The following is a 20,605-nucleotide window of genomic DNA, read 5'->3' as shown; positions in this document are numbered from 1 at the left end:
GCTTCAAGAGGTAGTCACCGGAAATGGTCTTCCAACAATCTTGAAGGAGTTCCCAGAGATGCTTAGCACTTGTTGGCCCTTTTGCCTTCACTCTGCGGTCCAGCTCACCCCAAACCATCTCGATTGGGTTCAGGTCTGGTGACTGTGGAGGCCAGGTCATCTGGCGTAGCCCCCCCATCACTCTCCTGCTTGGTCAAATAGCCCTTACACAGCCTGGAGGTGTGTTTGGGGTCATTGTCCTGTTGAAAAATAAATGATGGTCCAACTAAGCGCAAACCGGATGGAATAGCATGCCGCTGCAAGATGCTGTGGTAGCCATGCTGGTTCAGTATGCCTTCAATTTTGAATAAATCCCCAACAGTGTCACCAGCAAAGCACCCCCACACCATCACACCTCCTCATCCATTCTTCACGGTGGGAACCAGGCATGTAGAGTCCATCCGTTCACCTTTTCTGCGTCGCACAAAGACACGGTGGTTGGAACCAAAGATCTCAAATTTGGACTCATCAGACCAAAGCACAGATTTCCACTGGTCTAATGTCCATTACTTGTGTTCTTTAGCCCAAACAAGTCTCTTCTGCTTGTTGCCTGTCCTTAGCAGTGGTTTCCTAGCAGCTATTTTACCATGAAGGCCTGCTGCACAAAGTCTCCCCTTAACAGTTGTTGTAGAGATGTGTCTGCTGCTAGAACTCTGTGTGGCATTGACCTGGTCTCTAATCTGAGCTGCTGTTAACCTGCGATTTCTGAGGCTGGTGACTCGGATAAACTTATCCTCAGAAGCAGAGGTGACTCTTGGTCTTCCTTTCCTGGGGCGGTCCTCATGTGAGCCAGTTTCTTTGTAGCGCTTGATGGTTTTTGCAACTGCACTTGGGGACACTTTCAAAGTTTTCCCAATTTTTCGCACTGACTGACCTTCATTTCTTAAAGTAATGATGGCCACTCGTTTTTCTTTACTTAGCTGCTTTTTTCTTGCCATAATACAAATTCTAACAGTCTATTCAGGCGGACTATCAGCTGTGTATCCACCTGACTTCTGCACAACACAACTGATGGTCCCAACCCCATTTATAAGGCAAGAAATCCCACTTATTAAACCTGACAGGGCACACCTGTGAAGTGAAAACCATTTCCGGTGACTACCTCTTGAAGCTCATCAAGAGAATGCCAAGATTGTGCAAAGCAGTCATCAAAGCAAAAGGTGGCTACTTTGAAGAACCTAGAATATAAGACATATTTTCAGTTGTTTCACACTTTTTTGTTAAGTATATAATTCCACATGTGTTAATTCATAGTTTTGATGCCTTCAGTGTGAATTTACAATTTTCATAGTCATGAAAATACAGAAAAATCTTTAAATGAGAAGGTGTGTCCAAACTTTTGGTCTGTACTATATATATATACAGTTATATGAAAAAGTTTGGGCACCCCTATTAATCTTAATGTTTTATAAAAATTGGTGTTTTTGCAACAGCTATTTCAGTTTGATATATGTAATAACTGTTGGACACAGTAATGTTTCTGCCTTGAAATGAGGTTTATTGTACTAACAGAAAATGTGCAATCTGCATTCAAACAAAATTTGACAGGTGCATAAGTATGGGCACCCTTATCATTTTCTTGTTTTAAATACTCCTACCTACTTTTTACTGACTTACTAAAGCACTTTTTTTGGTTTTGTAACCTCATTGAGCTTTGAACTTCATAGCCAGGTGTATGCAATCATGAGAAAAGCTACTTAAAGTGGCCACTTGCAAGTTGTTCTCCTGTTTGAATCTCCTCTGAAGAGTGGCATCATGGGCTCCTCAAAACAACTGTCAAATGATCTGAAAACAAAGATTATTCAACATAGTTGTTCAGGGGAAGGATACAAAAAGCTGTCTCAGAGATTTAACCTGTCAGTTTCCACTGTGAGGAACATAGTAAGGAAATGGAAGAACACAGGGACAGTTCTTGTTAAGGCCAGAAGTGGCAGGCCAAGAAAAACATCAGAAAGGCAGAGAAGAAGAATGGTGAGATCAGTCAAGGACAATCCTCAGACCACCTCCAGAGCGCTGCAGCATCAACTTCCTGCAGATGGTGTCACTGTGCATCGGTCAACTATACAATGCACTTTGCACAAGGAGAAGCTGTATGGGAGAGTGATGCGAAAGAAGCCGTTTCTGCAAGCACGCCACAAACAGAGTTGGCTGAGGTATGCAAAAGCACATTTGGAGAAGCCAATTTCTTTTTGGAAGAAGGTCCTGTGGACTGATGAAACCAAGATTGAGTTGTTTGGTCATACAAAAAGGCGTTATGCATGGCGGCAAAAAAACACAGCATTCCAAGAAAAACACTTGCTACCCACAGTAAAATTTGGTGGAGCTTCCATCATGCTTTGGGGCTGTGTGGCCAATGCCGGCACCGGGAATCTTGTTAAAGTTGAGGGACGCATGGATTCCACTCAGTATCAGCAGATTCTTGACAATAATGTTCAAGAATCAGTGATAAAGTTGAAGTTACGCAGGGGATGGATCTTTCAGCAAGACAATGATCCAAAACACCGCTCCAAATCTACTCAGGCATTCATGCAGAGGAACAATTACAATGTTCTGGAATGGCCATCCCAGTCCCCAGACCTGAATATCATTGAACATCTGTGAGATCATTTGAAGAGGGCTGTTCATGCTCGGCGACCATCAAACTTAACTGAACTGGAATTGTTTTGTAAAGAGGAATAGTCAAAAATACCTTCATCCAGGATCCAGGAAATCATTAAAAGCTACAGGAAGCGACTAGAGGCTGTTATTTTTGCAAAAGGAGGATCTACTAAATATTAATGTCACTTTTCTGGTGAGGTGCCCATACTTATGCACCTGTCAAATTTTGTTTGAATGCAGATTGCACATTTTCTGTTAGTACAATAAACCTCATTTCAAGGCAGAAACATTACTGTGTCCAACAGTTATTACATATATCAAACTGAAATAGCTGTTGCAAAAACACCAATTTTTATAAAACATTAGGCTTAAGATTAATAGGGGTGCCCAAACTTTTTCAAATAACTGTATATATGTATATATATATATATATATATATATATATATATATATATATATAGTGGAGAAAATTAGTATTTGATACTTCAGATTTTGCATGTTTTACCACCTACAAATAATGGAGAGGTCTGTAATTTTTATCGTAGGTCACTTCACCTGTGAGAGACAGAATCTAAAAATAAAAAATCAGAAAATCACATTATATGATTTTTACATAATTAATTTGCATTTTATTGCATGAAATAAGTATATGATCACCTAACAACCAGCAAGAATTCTGGCTCTCACAGACCTGTTAGTTTTTCTTTAAGAAGCCCTCCTACTCTGCACTCATTACCTGTATTAATTGCACCTGTTTGAACTCATTACCTGTATAAAAGACACCTGTCCACACACTCAATCACACTCCAACCTCTCCACCATGGCAAAGACCAAAGAGCTGTCTAAGGACACCAGGGACAAAATTGTAGACGTGCACAAGGCTGGGATGGGCTACAGGACAATAGACAAGCATCTTGGTGAGAAGGCAACAACTGTTGGCACAATTATTAGAAAATAGAAGAAACAAAAGATGACTGTCAATCTTCCGCTGTTTGGGGCTCCATGTATGATCTCACCTCATGGGGTAAGGACAATTCGGTGAAAGATTAGGAATCAGCCCAGAACTACATGGGAGGACCTTGTCAATGAATTGAAGAGAGCTGGAATCATAGTCTCAAACATTACTGTTAGTAACTCACTATGCCATCATGGATTAAAATTCTCGCAAAGTCCCCCTGCTCACGCCAGCACATGTCCAAGCCTGTTTGAAATTCGCCATTGACCATCTGGATGATCCAGAGAAGGCATGGGAGAACGTCATGTGGTCAGATGAGACCAAAGTAGAACTTTTTGATATCAACTCCATTCGCTGTGTTTGGAGGAAGAGGAAGGATGAGTACAACCCCAAGAACACCATCCCAACCATGAAGCATGGTGGGGGAAACATCATCATTTAGGGGTGTTTTTCTGTTAACGGGACAGAACGACTGCACCGTATTGAAGGAAGGATGGATGGGGTCATGTATCTCGAGATTTTGCCCAACAACCTCCTTCCCTCAGTAAGAGCATTGAAGATGCGTCATGGCTGGGTCTTCCATCATTACAATGACCCGAAACACACAGTTAGGACAAATAAGGAGTGGCTCCGTAAGAAGCATTTCAAGGTCCTGGAGTGACCTAGCCAGTCTCCAGACCTGAACCCAATAGAAAATCTTTGGAGGGAGCTGAAACTCAATGTTACCCAGCAATACCCCCGAGACCTGAAAGATCTGGAGAAGATCTGTATGGAGGAGGGGGCCAAAATCCCTGCTGCAGTGTGTGCAAACCTGGTCAAGAACCACAGGAAACGTCTGACCTCTCTAATTACAAACACAGGTTTCTGTGCCAAATATTAAGTTCTGTTTTTCTATTGTATGAAATACTAATTTCATGCAATAAAATGCAAATTAATTATGTAAAAATCATACAATGTGATTTTCTGGTTGTTATTTTTAGATTCTGTCTCTCACAGTTAAAGTGTACCGAGAAAAATTACAGACTTCTCCATTCTTTGTAGAAAACTTGCAAAATCGGCAGTGTATGAAATACTTATTTTCCTCACTGTATATATATAAAATATGTGAATCTGTTCGGCTCCTCCTACTCTATAACATACTGACCTGTGATTGTACGGAGTTTCCAAGCTGAAAGGTTCCCTTTATGTGATTGTGTAGAACATGGCACTGCTGGTAATAGTGGTGCACAGGTAGGGTTCTAAACCCAACCTAGTCTAAATAAATTGGTACTCGAAGATGATTAGCAGAATCTTTATCTTTTTTGCTGTAGTGCAATCCAAAAATTATGACGTTTCTGTCACACAAAATAGACTGTAAATATACAATATTTAAAGAATAGCCATCATTTTAACTTTTTTTTTTTACATAAATCAATAGTATATATGAAAATAAGAAACTTTATAATATATCTTTTTAGAAAAATCCTCTTTTTTTCTCCTCCAGGACTGGTCAGTCATTATCAAAATTCTCAATTCGAAGGAAAAAAATCTATCTTCAGTTGGTGCTCATAAAGTTCTATGGAGAACTAGCAGCAGAATGTCTTTGTCGCCTCTAGCTCCTCCCTCCTCCGTAGAATATTAACTTCACCAACTGTCAACTCCTATCTCAGTAATGCGAAAATCTTCACTGAATACAGCTTTTAGCCATGAATTGAGAGTGAAAGATCAGTCCAGGAGGAGAAAGAAGCAGATTTCTCTGCTATGTTACTTGGTTTCTTATTTTTATATGTATTATTGCTTTATTAAATAAAAATTAAAACGACCATTACCAAATCCAAAATATAGTTCCAGAGATATGGATCTTTTTATTTAGTGCTAATTTTTATGGTCTTTTCCTAGTGAATGTTATGGATCCAGGTGGTGGAACCTCTGTGCTGCGGTGCAAGGAGGGACCAGAGGGGCGTAACTAGGTATCAACTCGGACCGACCAAGGTCGCACGGCGGCTCAATCGACTCCGTGAACCAGGGAGGGACCGAGCAGAGGGACCAGGTGCTACTCAGGGACCGACCTTGTATGAGAGCAGGTGACTTCCACGGGTCAGTAGGCAGGGACTGACCGGTACAGCAGATGAGCTCGGCAGGCAGGTAGACTTACTGGCAGACACCATGGGTAACTGTCAGGAGCCTCCAGATAGGCTGGCTGGTAGGCACGGCAGGTAACAAGCAGGAGCCTCCAGATAGGCTGGCTGGTAGGCACGGCAGGTAAAGGCTCCGGATAAGCGGACTGGCCAAGCCCATAGACAGACTGGCGGGCTGGGCTGTGAGCAGACTGTCAGGCTGGACTGGTAGTCAGGTTGGTGGACAGGACTGGTAGTCAGGCTGGCGGGCTGGACTGGTAGTCAGGCTGGCGGGCTGGACAGGTAGTCAGGCTGGCAGGCTAGACTGGTAGTCAGGCTGGCAGCGGGACCTGAGGGCTGAAGCAGAGTAAGTACACAGAGCTACAACCTCGCACGGGCACCTCCATTTTGGAGGAGGTGCCTTTTATATGAGAAGTCCTCCGGCCATTGGCCGGGGGCTGCTTAGGACGGTGCGCGTGGCCCCTTTAAGAGGGAGGGAGCGCGCGTGCCCTAAGCACAGTGCCCGGGAAGCTGCGCGCGCCGGCAGCAGCAGAAGCAGGAGAGCCGTAAGACGCCGGGCCAGGAGCGCGGCGGTAAGGGGGACGGCGTCTCGGCCTGTCAGGGGGCAGAGACGCCGATGCTACAGTGGGCTGTGCTCACAAGGTAATAATGCAGAGTAACAAAAGGACATGCCCTAGAGGATCCTTGAGACACGCCCCTAAAATAAACACATGAACAGGGAATGAAAAGGCCAATATCTCAGGAACCGTATGCTGGATTAAAAAAAAACAAAAAAACAGCATACTCAGGAAAGCGGAGGGAATGACATAAAATCAAAACGGCAAGCTTGTGACCTGGTGACTAGTCCTCTTTAAGTATGTGATCATTATGTACAATGCCAGGAAGTCAATAACTATTAATGAGGAGAGATAGATCATAAGAAAGAATAAACCAGTTATACCAGAATGATCCTAAAAAAGGGTCGTGATGAAGGTCCCATATAGTGTGCCCTTCTCACACGGCAGACTGGCCTTCCTACAGCTCTTGCTCGTTTGACTTATTCCTGTATGATCACATACAATCCGGTAAGGATATAACTCATGAATATGTTTTCCGTGTATCTCTGAATTTTTTCATTGTTACATTTATTTATTATGAGATTCCATCTTGACATGTTATTATTGCCCTTGTCTATACCTGCTATACTAAGGCTCTTCTTATAGCAGCTATGACATTAATAATCTCTTTTGTGTTGTTATTATTCTTTTTCTGACTTATAGCAATTTATTTTGCCATACTGTATCTGAAGAAGGTTTAATTGTTGAGCTGAAGCGTCATAATTTTTGGATTGCACTAAAGTAAAAAGATAAAGTTTCTGCTAATCATCTTCAAGGGCCAAGTTTTTTATGAATGCAAGGTTCCCTTTAAGGTCTGTGACACAGTAGTACATACACATAGTATATATGTGTGGGACACAGCAGTACATGCACACATATGCGTTCTCATCACATGTGAATATTTGCACACATACAGTACTGTGCCAAAATTTTAAGCAGGTGTGACAAAAATGCTGCAAAGAAGAGTTATTAGTAAGAAGAGTTATTCGTTTTCTTTTTTTTTTTCAAAATGAATTAACAAAAGAGAAATCTAAATCACACCAAAATTTGATATGACCGGCCTTTGTCTTGATCGGTTCTTCTAGTTAGACTTACACACAGATTTTGAAGGAACTCGGTAGGAGGTTGTTCCAAACATCCTGGAGAACTGACCACAGATCTTCTGTGGATGTCGCTTGTTCAAATCCTTCTGTCTGTTCATATATTCCCAGACAGACAGGATAATGTGAGATCAGGGCTCTGTGGGGTTGGATCATCACTTCAAGGACTCCTTGTTCTTCTTTACGCTGAAGATCGTTTTTAATTACATTGACTGGATGTTTGGGGTCCTTTTCTGGCTGCAGAATAAGTTTGGAGCCAATCAGACGCTTCCCTTGTTGTATTGCATGATGTATAAGTATCTGCCTGTATTTTTCTATTGAGAGCACCACTAATCTTCACCATATTCCCAACTCCATTTCCACAATTCTTCCATGAAAACCACTTCTGGCCAGACTTCTCCGAACAGTAGACAGATGTAGCTGGGTCCCACTGCTTGCTGCCAGTTCTGAGCTGATGGCACTACTGGACATCTTCTGATTTAGATGGGAAGTAAGAGTATCTTTCATCTGCTTCACTAAGTTTCCTTGGCCGACCACTGCGTCTACTTTTCTTCTGTCATCAACGTTGCCCATTTCTTGGTGCTTCTTCAATTGTGCTTGAATAACACATCTTAAAACCCCAGTTGGCTTTGGAATCTTTGCCTAGGACAGACCTTGCTGATGCAGTATAACTACCTTGTGTCTTTTTGTTGTGCTCAATCTTGCCATGGTGTATGACCTGTGACATGAAAGAATAGAGACTTTGAAGTGATGATCCGGCCCTCACAGAGCCCTCATCTCTCATCATCTAGTCTGTCTGGGATCACATGGAGAGACAGAAGAATTTGCACAAGCGACATCCATAGAAGATCTGGGGTCAGTTCTCCAAGATGTTTGGCACAACCTCCTGCCGAGTTCCTTCAAAAACTGTGTGTAAGTTTAACTAGAAGAACTGATGTTTTGAATGCGAAAAGCAGTCACTAAAATTGAAGATTTCTCTTTTGTTCATTCACTTAGCATTTTGTTAATTGATAAAAATAAACTATTAACTCTTCTATTTTTGAAAACGATTCTTACTGTGCGGCATTTTTTCAGCACCTGCCTGAAATTTTTGCACTGCACAGTACTGTATATTCTAAGTCAGTGACACAGCACAATATGCAAATATATGTTCTAGGTCAATAACACTTTACTACATGCACACATATGTTCTAGGTCGGTCACACAGCAGTACATGCACACATATGTTCTAGGTCGGTCACACAGCAGTACATGCACACATATGTTCTAGGTCGGTCACACAGCAGTACATGCACACATATGTTCTAGGTCGGTCACACAGCAGTACATGCACACATATGTTCTAGGTCAGTCACACATATGTTCTAGGTCGGTCACACAGCAGTACATGCACACATATGTTCTAGGTCAGTCACACATATGTTCTAGGTCGGTCACACAGCAGTACATGCACACATATGTGACGCGCCCCCTGGGCCATATTCTTTAGGGGGAATATCCGGAGCCGGATCAGATGGGGGGTTGTAGTCTTCCGAGTGGCTGTGACCCGGTCCGTGCCCAGGGTGTCAAACTGAGTTGTATGTGGCAGTCCTACAGATGTTGCTAAGTTCTTAATGTCGACTACGCCACCCGTTGTGTTGCAGTCACTGTGGCCGCCGCTGCAGCAGGGTCCGCTGAGGCTGATGGTGTAGGTGCAGCTTTGATGATATAACCCCCAACGGGTGGGGTATAGCCTCAGGGGGATCAGGTGCAGAGGATGGGGGTTGTGGTGATGCAGTGTAGACGGCAATCAGAGACAGAGTCGGGTTATGCAGTTTAGGATGTTTACTCACTGCTGATGTTCTGGTCACTCCAGCTTCGAGTGACCTCCCGAGCCGTGCTGCGTCCACCAGGTTCTGGATCCAGCCAACCCCCAAATAAGTCCGGAGCGTGACCCTGAGCTCTCCTTCTGTCCGTTCTCTGGCCGTCCCCACTATTGATCCACCCAGGTCCAGCTCCCTCGGGCCTTCTGTTGGGAGACCCTTGGCCTCGGGTTCCCTGACCCTCCACGTGGTATGCCTTCGTGGTGGATGTGGTGGGTGACCGTGACAAACGCTGCCCACGGTCTCCGGTCTCTGGCTGGGGTGTGTTTTTGCCCCCACCAGCTTGGGTTCCGGTACCCTGTGCCGACTCTTCACCCGGGGATTTAAGTTGGGTTCTTGGAGTCCTTTTCTGCTGTTTCCCCCTCTGGGTCTCTCTCTCTCTTCTCCTCTCTCACTCTGGGTCTTTCTTCTCCTCTGCTCACTGACTTCCTCTCTGCAACTGACCCTGTTCTTAGTTGGTGCCCACCTTATATACACCCTCTATGTGTGAGCTCAGGTGACCAGCACCCAATGAGCTCCTATCTTTACCCAGGCTGCTCCCCCTATCTGCCCCTACACTACTTGGGATGTACCACCCCCCTCCCACTCCAGCCAGGAACAGACTCGGTCGTACCTGCACATTTCTAAGTGGGAGTACCGTCGGTCTGCTCCTCGGAAATGGGATGTATGTAGTGCATGCAGCCTATCGAGCTCAGTTCCACACTCCATCCTTACCCGGGAGTGGAATATCACACCTCTGGGTTGAGGTGCAATACCCCTGTAGCAGCCGGATCCTCAGGGTGCTACATTCCCCCCTGGTAAATCACAGCACGTCCTCGGGCTGTAAGAACAAAACACCAAAACATACAATTTTTGCATAAACATCATATAAAACATTATATATATATATATATATCAATAAAACTTTTTTTTTTTTTATATAAAACATTCTTGTAGACTTTTCCTCGCTTCTTGCTCCTCCTCCGGTCACTGTGCAACGCGTGACCGGGTAAAGTGCGACAGTCTTTTCTTGAAAAAATGGTTTTCCTATAAAACCGGTAGGGGGCGCTTTAGGACGCGCAACTATATACAAAAGGGAAGGTGGCCGCTCTCAGTCCTCGGCCAGGTATTAGGGAGGAATGACCGCTCTCAGTCCTCGGTCAGTGGGATTTAAGGGTTAAACGGGTAAACAGTTCAATTCTCTGGTCCCAACGGGGACTACATTATCAACAGTTCACTGTGCCCCGACGGGCAACTATATACAGCTTCTACTCCGCTGTACTTAACGACGACGTCCTCCTGCTCTTTCTTTATGGTTTCCTTTAACTCTAGTTTCAGACCCGTCCGGGTCCTCTTGTTCTTCCTCCTCACACCGCAGCTCTTCCTCCGTCAGGCGATGCACATGGAGGGCGTAAGGTCCTTTGGCACACTTGTGCCGGGTGAAGGTGACCTCGTCCCCGATGTAAAGGTCACGACCTCTGTGCCCCTCCGGCAGATGGGACTCCACGTCTCTGCGCGTGACAAAGACGTCGCCGGGGGTGTTGTTGTCTCACCCATGCTGCAGGTTAAACTTTATTACAGTCCCGGTGGTGCGGGGACTGTGCGCTGCACGGGGGTCCCTCCTGGTTCGGCTCTTCTGCTCGGCGCTCCTTATTTGGGCCTGTTGTTCCCGGACCCGCCTCTCTCTCCGCTCCCTCGCAAACTCTTCGAGCTGCTGTCGGCAACACTCAGCACGCTCCGCTGCAGCTGCCCTGGTTTCCTGAGTGAACCCCATTAGGTCTTCTCCGGTGGGGTCCCACTCAAATTGGGCCTCTTCAAGCGGGGGCGAGATCCTTATCACGGGCTTCGGAGCCGGAATCAGGGGTGCACACATGGCCCCAACTCTCCTCTGGTGCTCCAGTTCATAATACCTCTGAGGCCAGATGAAAGGCTGCCCGTCCGGCCACGTGTGCTGGGCAAACAAGTCCTCTCCCAGACGCGGCACCCTTGGTTTTACGGGTGCGGGCGCGGTGGTGGTGGCGCCCGGGTTGCCCAGGCCTTGCGGCCAGGCCTGGGGCACCTGGAAGGTGAAGGGCACCGTTAGGACGGCGGCGCCCTGGGCTACCTGGCCTTGTGGCCAGGCCGGAGGCTCCGCGGAGGTAGGGGGCGCTGTTGGTGATGCGACGCCCGGGAATTCTAGGCCCTGCGACCAGGCTGGTGTTACTTCCTGTTTTGCCACGCTCGGGGTCGATGCGCATGACGTCACAGGGGTCGCGGCGGCGGCTTCCGGTTGGGGCCTAGTCTGCGTCGGTGACATGGCGTTTTCGGGCACAGCAGGGGGACTTTCGGGCTCTGCGACGGGGAGCTGGGGCAGGCAAGCGGTGTCCTGATTTGGGGTATAGACGTCCCCTTTACCTGCCTCCATGCGTTCGGCTCCCTTCTCGGCGCCGTCTCCGGCCTTGGGTCCTCCCGCGCCGTCCTCAGAGGCGGTCTGTCTCCTCATCTTGGCTGGCGTGCTCCGGGTCTTGATTTGCTGGGCCATCTCTCGGCTCCACTCCGCCAATGTCTCTCGCTGTACCCGGGCCATCCTCCGTGCGAGGCCCTCCAGGGCAGTCTGTGCACACTCCCGGTCTTGGGGGAGCTGTGCAAGGACCTCCACTAGGCCTAGTGGGGTCGTGGTTTCTAGCAGGCTCCTGACCAACGGGTCGGTGCTGCTCTGCTCTTCTTCCAGCAGGCTCCTGGCCAGCGGGCCGGTGCTGCTCTGCTCTCTCGCCATCTCCGGGTGAGCTTCTCTGCTACTCCTTTCCAGGCTTCCTGCCTCCGGGTGCGCTCGCTCCAGACTGCTCCAGGCGGCACCCATCTTCGTTCTTTTCTTTCGTCTCCCCCCACTTCGAGGGCGGTCCCGGGGCCACTGGGTGACTGTCAGCTCCAGGGGCGGTTCTTTCACGCTGACAGACACTTCTAGCATCACAGTCTCTGTTGGTGGGGGCGGTTTCCACTTTTGGCGCCATTTTCGGTCCTGGCCCACGATGGGAGGTGGCCTCTCGCCACCCTCTGGCACGCCCATAATGGCGTCCGCTCTTCCAAGGCGGGAAACCTTTGGAAATGGCGGGAATCGCTTCCCAGTGGCGGGAAACTCTGCAGATGGCGGGAAAAAGTTGTTAATGGCGGACACCCGGCGGGAATCGACTGGTGATGGGGTCCGATGGCGGGGACCCTCCGGAACCGGCAGGAGACTTCTTTTTGAGGTAAATGCGATCTTTTCTTCAGGCACGCAGTACTCGGGTGTTGCGGGCACGTAATCCTGCCGACTACGCCAAAGTTGACGCGCCCCCTGGGCCATATTCTTTAGGGGGAATATCCGGAGCCGGATCAGATGGGGGGTTGTAGTCTTCCGAGTGGCTGTGACCCGGTCCGTGCCCAGGGTGTCAAACTGAGTTGTATGTGGCAGTCCTACAGATGTTGCTAAGTTCTTAATGTCGACTACGCCACCCGTTGTGTTGCGGTCACTGTGGCCGCCGCTGCAGCAGGGTCCGCTGAGGCTGATGGTGTAGGTGCAGCTTTGATGATATAACCCCCAACGGGTGGGGTATAGCCTCAGGGGGATCAGGTGCAGAGGATGGGGGTTGTGGTGATGCAGTGTAGACGGCAATCAGAGACAGAGTCGGGTTATGCAGTTTAGGATGTTTACTCACTGCTGATGTTCTGGTCACTCCAGCTTCGAGTGACCTCCCGAGCCGTGCTGCGTCCACCAGGTTCTGGATCCAGCCAACCCCCAAATAAGTCCGGAGCGTGACCCTGAGCTCTCCTTCTGTCCGTTCTCTGGCCGTCCCCACTATTGATCCACCCAGGTCCAGCTCCCTCGGGCCTTCTGTTGGGAGACCCTTGGCCTCGGGTTCCCTGACCCTCCACGTGGTATGCCTTCGTGGTGGATGTGGTGGGTGACCGTGACAAACGCTGCCCACGGTCTCCGGTCTCTGGCTGGGGTGTGTTTTTGCCCCCACCAGCTTGGGTTCCGGTACCCTGTGCCGACTCTTCACCCGGGGATTTAAGTTGGGTTCTTGGAGTCCTTTTCTGCTGTTTCCCCCTCTGGGTCTCTCTCTCTCTTCTCCTCTCTCACTCTGGGTCTTTCTTCTCCTCTGCTCACTGACTTCCTCTCTGCAACTGACCCTGTTCTTAGTTGGTGCCCACCTTATATACACCCTCTATGTGTGAGCTCAGGTGACCAGCACCCAATGAGCTCCTATCTTTACCCAGGCTGCTCCCCCTATCTGCCCCTACACTACTTGGGATGTACCACCCCCCTCCCACTCCAGCCAGGAACAGACTCGGTCGTACCTGCACATTTCTAAGTGGGAGTACCGTCGGTCTGCTCCTCGGAAATGGGATGTGTGTAGTGCATGCAGCCTATCGAGCTCAGTTCCACACTCCGTCCTTACCCGGGAGTGGAATATCACACCTCTGGGTTGAGGTGCAATACCCCTGTAGCAGCCGGATCCTCAGGGTGCTACATATGTTCTAGGTCAGTCACACATATGTTCTAGGTCGGTCACACAGCAGTACATACACAGAGTCAGTAGAAAGCACATCTGCAGGCGCACACCTCTCCATCTTCCCGTCTGCTCCCCCTCCCATCATCTCTCTGCTGTTTCCTCTTTCCTCCTCTCGTCCTCAGAATATCCTTGTCATCTCTCTCTCTCCATCCGTCCCTCGTTCTCTGCAGATTTCTTCCTTCCCGGATCTCCCCCCTCCTCAATCCTCCTTATTATCCTTTTCCTGAGGATCTAATCCCATCCTCCACCTGATCACCTTCCCTGCTCTCTCCTCCGCGGCTTCCTACCCTCCTCATCCCTGCATCCATTATCTCTACCGCTCTCTCATATCCTCCCGTTGTTCCCCTCTCTCTTTTTGCCCGCACCTCTTTTTATCCTTTTACTGCCCCTTCCCTTCCATCTCCTTAAACCATCATGTCCCTCCTAATCTGTCTCTGATCATGGTGTCCCATCCCCCCTCCAGCCGTGATACTCACACTCACCTGGACGAGGTCACCTACCCAACACAACCTCCGCCATGTTTAGACGAACCAAGAGGTAATCCGGGCACGGGCGCGGGATGAGACAGGGGCTTATATGGGTGATTTATGTGCATGTGGCCACATACCTGCATGTTATATACTGTAACTGTGCGAGAATAATCCACTGATGCATGAGAAGGAACCTGCACTGGGCTGAAGAGCTAGCACTTAGGTAATGAAATATAGGTCTTTACATCATTGATGCAGAACACTGTCCCATCAGAGCTTGCACTCTAAGTCAGGCCATAATCTATACCGCCAAACCCGGCAGATACGACCCATCAGATATGTGTCACAGCTCCGCTGATAGAAGACATCATTGAATGTGGCAGATCAAAACGCGTCGGGTCTATGGCCAGGTAATCGGCAGACGGCCTGCACATTGGGGATCCGGATAAGATCCAGCAAGGGAGGGTCCTGTGTGATGGGAATCAGAAGAGGATCAGATTATATCATGTGTGATGGAGATCAGATGAGATCCTGTGTGATGGAGATCAGATGAGATCCTGTGTGATGGAGATCAGATGAGATCCTGTGTGATGGAGATCAGATTATATCATGTGTGATGGAGATCAGATGAGATCCTGTGTGATGGGGATCAGATGAGATCCTGTGTGATGGAGATCAGATGAGATCCTGTGTGATGGAGATCAGATGAGATCCTGTGTGATGGAGATCAGATGAGATCCTGTGTGATGGGGATCAGATGAGATCATGTGTGATGGAGATCAGATGAGATCTTGTGTGATGGAGATCAGATGAGATCCTGTGTGATGGGGATCAGATGAGATCCTGTGTGATGGGGATCAGATGAGATCCTGTGTGATGGAGATCAGATGAGATCCTGTGTGATGGGGATCAGATGAGATCCTGTGGTGGGGATCAAAGGATCAGATGAGATCCTGTGGTGGGGATCAGCAGAGCTGACGCTCGGTGTAGCCGTGTGCGGCAGCAGTCGGCGTGTCATGTATTATTCATGGCTGTCTGCGGTTGTGTGTGCGCCCCCATACTACATGTATGTGGGAGTGTAAGCATGGCTGGGGTCTCCTCGGGGTGTCACGCTGTGACTGGGATCTGCCAGCTGAGCTGTCTCGCCTGAGATTCCAGACTGTGTGTCTGCACTCATCTCCCAGCGCTGTGTGTCAGTCACACGCGTTTCTCGGCCCTTTGTTCCTCCGCTGGTCCCTGCTGTGTGTGACTGTACTGACTGTACTGACTGTACTGACTGACTGTACTGACTGACTGTACTGACTGTACAGGAGGGGACACAGGGCGCTAATCACACGTCTCTGCTGTAGTTGTAGGAGCAGCAACCGGAAAAGTTTAATCCTGACGAGCAGCAGCTCTCCCACCCTCCCCCGACCACACTCCCCCCTGCCCGGGCACATAGGTAAGTGGTCATGTGATCAGCAACCATGCTGGTATAACCTGGGTATAATTATGTATGTACATCTGGTATAACCTGGGTATAATTACATATGTACAGCTGGTATAACCTGGGTATAATTACATATGTACAGCTGGTATAACCTGGACATCTCCTTTGTATAATTATATATGTACAGTACAACTGGTATAACCTAGGCATCTCCTGTATATAATTATATATGCACAGCTGGTATAACCTGGGCATCTCCTGTATATAATTATATATGTACAGCTGGTATAACCTGAGCATCTTCTGTATATAATTATACATGTGCAGCTGGTATAACCTGGGTATGTCCTATATATAATTATATATGTAAAGGTGGGTATAACCTGGGAATCTTCTGTATGTAATTATGTACAGTATGTACAGCTGGTATAACCTGGGAATCTCCTGTATATAATTATACATGTACAGCTGGTATAACCTGGGCATCTTCTGTATATAATTATACATGTACAGCTGGTATAACCTGGGCATCTCCTGTATATAATTATACATGTACAGCTGGTATAACCTGGGCATCTTCTGTATATAATTATACATGTACAGCTGGTATAACCTGGGCATATCCTGTATATAATTATATATGTGCAGCTGGTATAACCTGGGCATCTTCTGTATATAATTATATATGTGCAGCTGGTATAACCTGGGCATCTTCTGTATATAATTATACATGTACAGCTGGTATAACCTGGGTATACACTGGTACATAGGACTGTGTTGGCATAACCTGGGTATCCTCTGGTACATAGGACTATGCTGGTATAACCTGGGTATACTCTGATATATAGGACTATGCTGATATAACCAGGGTATACTCTGATATATGGGACTATACTGGTATAACCTGGTTGTACTCTGATATATGGGACTATGCTGGTAAAACCTGGGTATACTCTGGTACATAGGACTATGCTGGTATAACCTGAGTATTCTCTGATATATGAGACTATGCTGGTATAACCTGGGCATCCTCTGGTACATAGGATTTTGCTTGGGTTGTCTACTGACATTGGGTTGGAGGGAACATTGTGATGACCTGCTCAGTCCTCCTATTTTGTGGTCACAGCCCAGGATCCTTCATAGTGGGGAAGATGAATAATATTGTGTGTAAAGTGCAGGCCTCTCCTATAGGGGGAGCTGTGCCGGCACCAGTGTGGCATGGAGGAGTATAAGGCTATGTTCACACATGTTGGGTTTTCAGCATTTTTTGCTGCAGATTTTTATGCAAATTTTCAGCTGCGTTTTGCAGTACCAGCAAAGTCTATGAGAAACCAGAATTCTCTGTTCACACATCTTGTGTTTTTTGCTGCGTATTTTGTGCCTTGGTTGGGTTTTTGAAAAATAGAGCATGTCACTTCTTTCAGCGCTTTTTCATCCATAGGAAGTAATGGGTGGTGAAAAAAAACGCATCAAAAAACGCAGCAGCATTTTTTCAGCGTTTTTGATGGCAAAATAGAATGGGGTTCTTTTTTCGCAAAACTTTATGTACATGCATAAATAGAGACAGAAGGACAGTAATAAAAACGCTGAAAAAACACCCAAGAAATGCATCAAAAATGCAGCAAAGCTTGCGTTTTTGACGCAGCTGATTTCCTGCCAGAGATAAGTTTTGCTGCAAATTTGTGACGTAAAAAACCCCAACAACAGTACATGATGGGTGTCTTTCTTTCCCGGCACATTGTGTACGTCTCAGTGTAATTGGGGGTCTCTGTGCTCCATCGCTGGGGGACGTGATCATGTACCGGCCTCCTCTGACCCCTGGTCCTGTCTGATTTCAGGGGGCAGCCCTATGGACAGTCCCAGGAACTTCTCCCCGAGTGCAGCCGCTCACTTCTCCTTTGCATCTTCACGCAGGTAACGGGGGGTTCACAGCATGCGACCATTAGAGAGCGGGGGGGTTGTGCTCGGGACGGCTTGTCCGTGCTTTGTACATGCGTTCTCCTTTCAGCAGGACAGATGGCCGCCGCTGGTCTCTTGCTTCGCTTCCATCATCCGGATATGGGACGAATACTCCGAGCTCCACCGTATCGGTGAGTTGGCTGAAGGCCTGGTCTACATCTCGGTGACTTGTCAGAGGCCTTCTACAGTTACACTGTAAAGCACCAGACTGAAGCTATTACCAGGGGTTCTCCAGCAGCGGACACCCCTCTAAGTCACATCCCCTATGACTTTTGTCCATCTTCTCTCCTTCTCTCCTCTGTAACCCACGTTCTCTGTCTTCCTCGGTGGGTCTCCTCCATCTTTCTTCCCGCAGTCGTCCTCCTCTTCTCAGGAACGCCTTCACCAGTTACCATTCCAGCCCACCTTGGATGAACTCCACTTTCTCTCCAAGCATTTCGGCAGTACGGAGAGCATCCCCGATGATGACTGTGGTCGCAGGTCACCTGCGGTCAGACCACGATCTCGAAGTCTAAGGTCAGTCAGCTTCCTGGTCAGAAGTCTAATTATTATCCCAGAGTTAGTGTTAGTGACCGGGGTGGTGGTCACCTTTAGTAGCCAAAACCATCGAATTGGTATTTAAAAAAGACTCCGGCCCCCACATAAGGCAAAAAAGATGGCAGTGGAGCAGTACTGAGCATGTGCGACCGGACAGTAGATAGAGCTGCGAGTGGTCGCACATGCTCAGTAGCCCTTGGAGAAGGCTTTGGAGTGTGTGGACTTTCCATAGGTTGAACCACCAGTGATCATATATTTATGGGACAACCCCTTTAATAAGTAATACAGTCCGATAAGTGGAGATGTCTGTATGTTATACGCTACGGTGACCCAGAACCATTTCTATCCTCAGCCCCGGCCGATCACCTTCATCTTATGATAACGAAATTGTGATGATGAACCATGTGTATAAGGAGCGGTTCCCCAAGGTAAGGATGGAGCGCCCTCTAATGCCTAGTAATTATCACCCTGATACACATGGTACTGTGACTAAAGAAGCACTCTGGCTAATTCAGGAGACCATGTAATGTTGGTGCCACATGCAAAGATAAAAGGGATACACTGTAGATGGTGCAGGATCCAGCATTCACAATAGATGATGTCACAGCTCACCTCCTCCTCCTGTACAATGACTGATAACAGCCCTATGTACAGTAGATAACAGGATTCACTATTCACAATAGGTGATATCACAGCTCACCTCCTCCCCTCCTGTATAATGACTGATAACAGCTCTACATACAGTAGATAACTCAGAATCCATCATTCACAATAGGTGATGTCACAGCTCACCTCCTCCCCCTGTACAATGACTGATAACACCTCTATATACAGTAAATAACACAGGATCCCACATTTACAATAGTTGATGCCACAGTTCACCTCCTCCCCCTCCTGTACAATGACTGATAACATGTCTATATACAGTAGATAACACAGGATCCAGCATTCACAATAGGTGATGTCACAGCTCACCTCCTCCTCCTGTACAATGACTGATAACAGCTCTATATACAATAGATAACAGGATCCACTATTCACAATAGGTGATATCGCAGCTCACCTCCTCCCCTCCTGTACAATGACTGATAACAGCTCTACATACAGTAGATAACATAGAATCCATCATTCACAATAGGTGATGTCACAGCTCACCTCCTCCTCCTGTACAATGACTGATAACACCTCTATATACAGTAAATAACACAGGATCCCACATTTACAATAGTTGATGCCACAGCTCACCTCCTCCTCCTCCTGTACAATGACTGATAACACCTCTATATACAGTAAATAACACGGGATCCACCATTCACAATAGTTGATGCCACAGCTCACCTCCTCCCCCTCCTGTACAATGACTGATAACACCTCTATATACAGTAAATAACACGGGATCCAACATTCACAATAGTTGATGCCACAGCTCACCTCCCCCCCCTCCTGTACAATGACTGATCACATCTCTATATACAGTGAATGATACAGGATCCACCATTCACAATATGTTATATCACAGCTCACCTCCTCCCCCTGTATAATGACTGATAACACCTCTATATACAATAGATTACACAGGATCCACCATTCGCAATGGGTGATGTCACAGCTCACCCCCTACTGTACAATGACTGATAACACCTCTATATACAGTAGATAACATAGGATCCACCATTCACAATAGGTGATATCACAGCTCACCTCCTCCTCCTGTACAATGACTGATTACACCTCTATATACAGTAGATAACAGGATCCACCATTCACAATATATGATATCACAGCTCACCTCCTCCCCCTCCTGTACAATGACTGATAACACCTCTATATACAGTAGATAACAGGATCCACCATTCACAATAGGTGATATCACAGCTCTCCTCCTCCTCCTGTACGATGACTGATAACACCTCTATATACAGTAGATAACACAGGATCCACCATTCACAATAGGTGATGTCACAGCTCACCTCCTCCTCCTGTACAATGACTGATAACACCTCTATATACAGTAGATAACAGGATCCACCATTCACAATAGGTGATGTCACAGCTCACCTCCTCCTCCTGTACAATGACTGATAACACCTCTATATACAGCTGATAACACAGGATCCACCATTCACAATAGGTGATGTCACAGCTCTCCTCCTCCACTTCCTGTACAATCACTGATAACACCTCTATATACAGTAGATAACAGGATCCACCATTCACAATAGGTGATGTCACAGCTCTCCTCCTCCTCCTCCTGTACAATCACTGATAACACCTCTATATACAGTAGATAACACAGGATTAGAAAAAAATGCTTCTTTTTGACAAAATAGCTCCACCCTAGTCCATGGGTTGTGCCTGGTATTGCAGCGTAGCCCTATTTATTGGCCTTGGTGTGCCCTCGTGTTTGGAATAGGTCTAAACTACACATTTTT

General features: G+C 47.1%; 1 protein-coding gene across 2 annotated transcripts in view; it reads left to right on the top strand.

Annotated features, from left to right (window-relative positions):
• The window catches only part of MAST1 (microtubule associated serine/threonine kinase 1), a 106,731-nt gene that overhangs the window by 43,115 nt on the left and 43,011 nt on the right, over positions 1-20,605 (top strand). The window contains exons 3-7 of one of the 2 annotated variants that reach the window (XM_073654296.1): positions 15,598-15,689; positions 17,516-17,591; positions 17,689-17,767; positions 17,992-18,152; positions 18,526-18,601. In XM_073654296.1, coding sequence (XP_073510397.1) covers positions 15,598-15,689; positions 17,516-17,591; positions 17,689-17,767; positions 17,992-18,152; positions 18,526-18,601 — 484 coding nt within the window. Of the gene's footprint in view, positions 1-15,597; positions 15,690-17,515; positions 17,592-17,685; positions 17,768-17,991; positions 18,153-18,525; positions 18,602-20,605 lie in introns of both variants that reach the window. The other variant, XM_073654295.1, reaches the window with a different exon arrangement.

This window comes from Phyllobates terribilis, unplaced genomic scaffold (genome assembly GCF_046119375.1).
Source record: "Phyllobates terribilis strain yellow unplaced genomic scaffold, ASM4611937v1 Scaffold_11__3_contigs__length_659146591, whole genome shotgun sequence".
Classification (NCBI taxonomy): Eukaryota; Metazoa; Chordata; class Amphibia; order Anura; family Dendrobatidae; genus Phyllobates; species Phyllobates terribilis.
The sequence above is the reverse complement of the archived record's forward strand: the minus strand, read 5'-3'. Positions and strand labels throughout refer to the sequence as shown.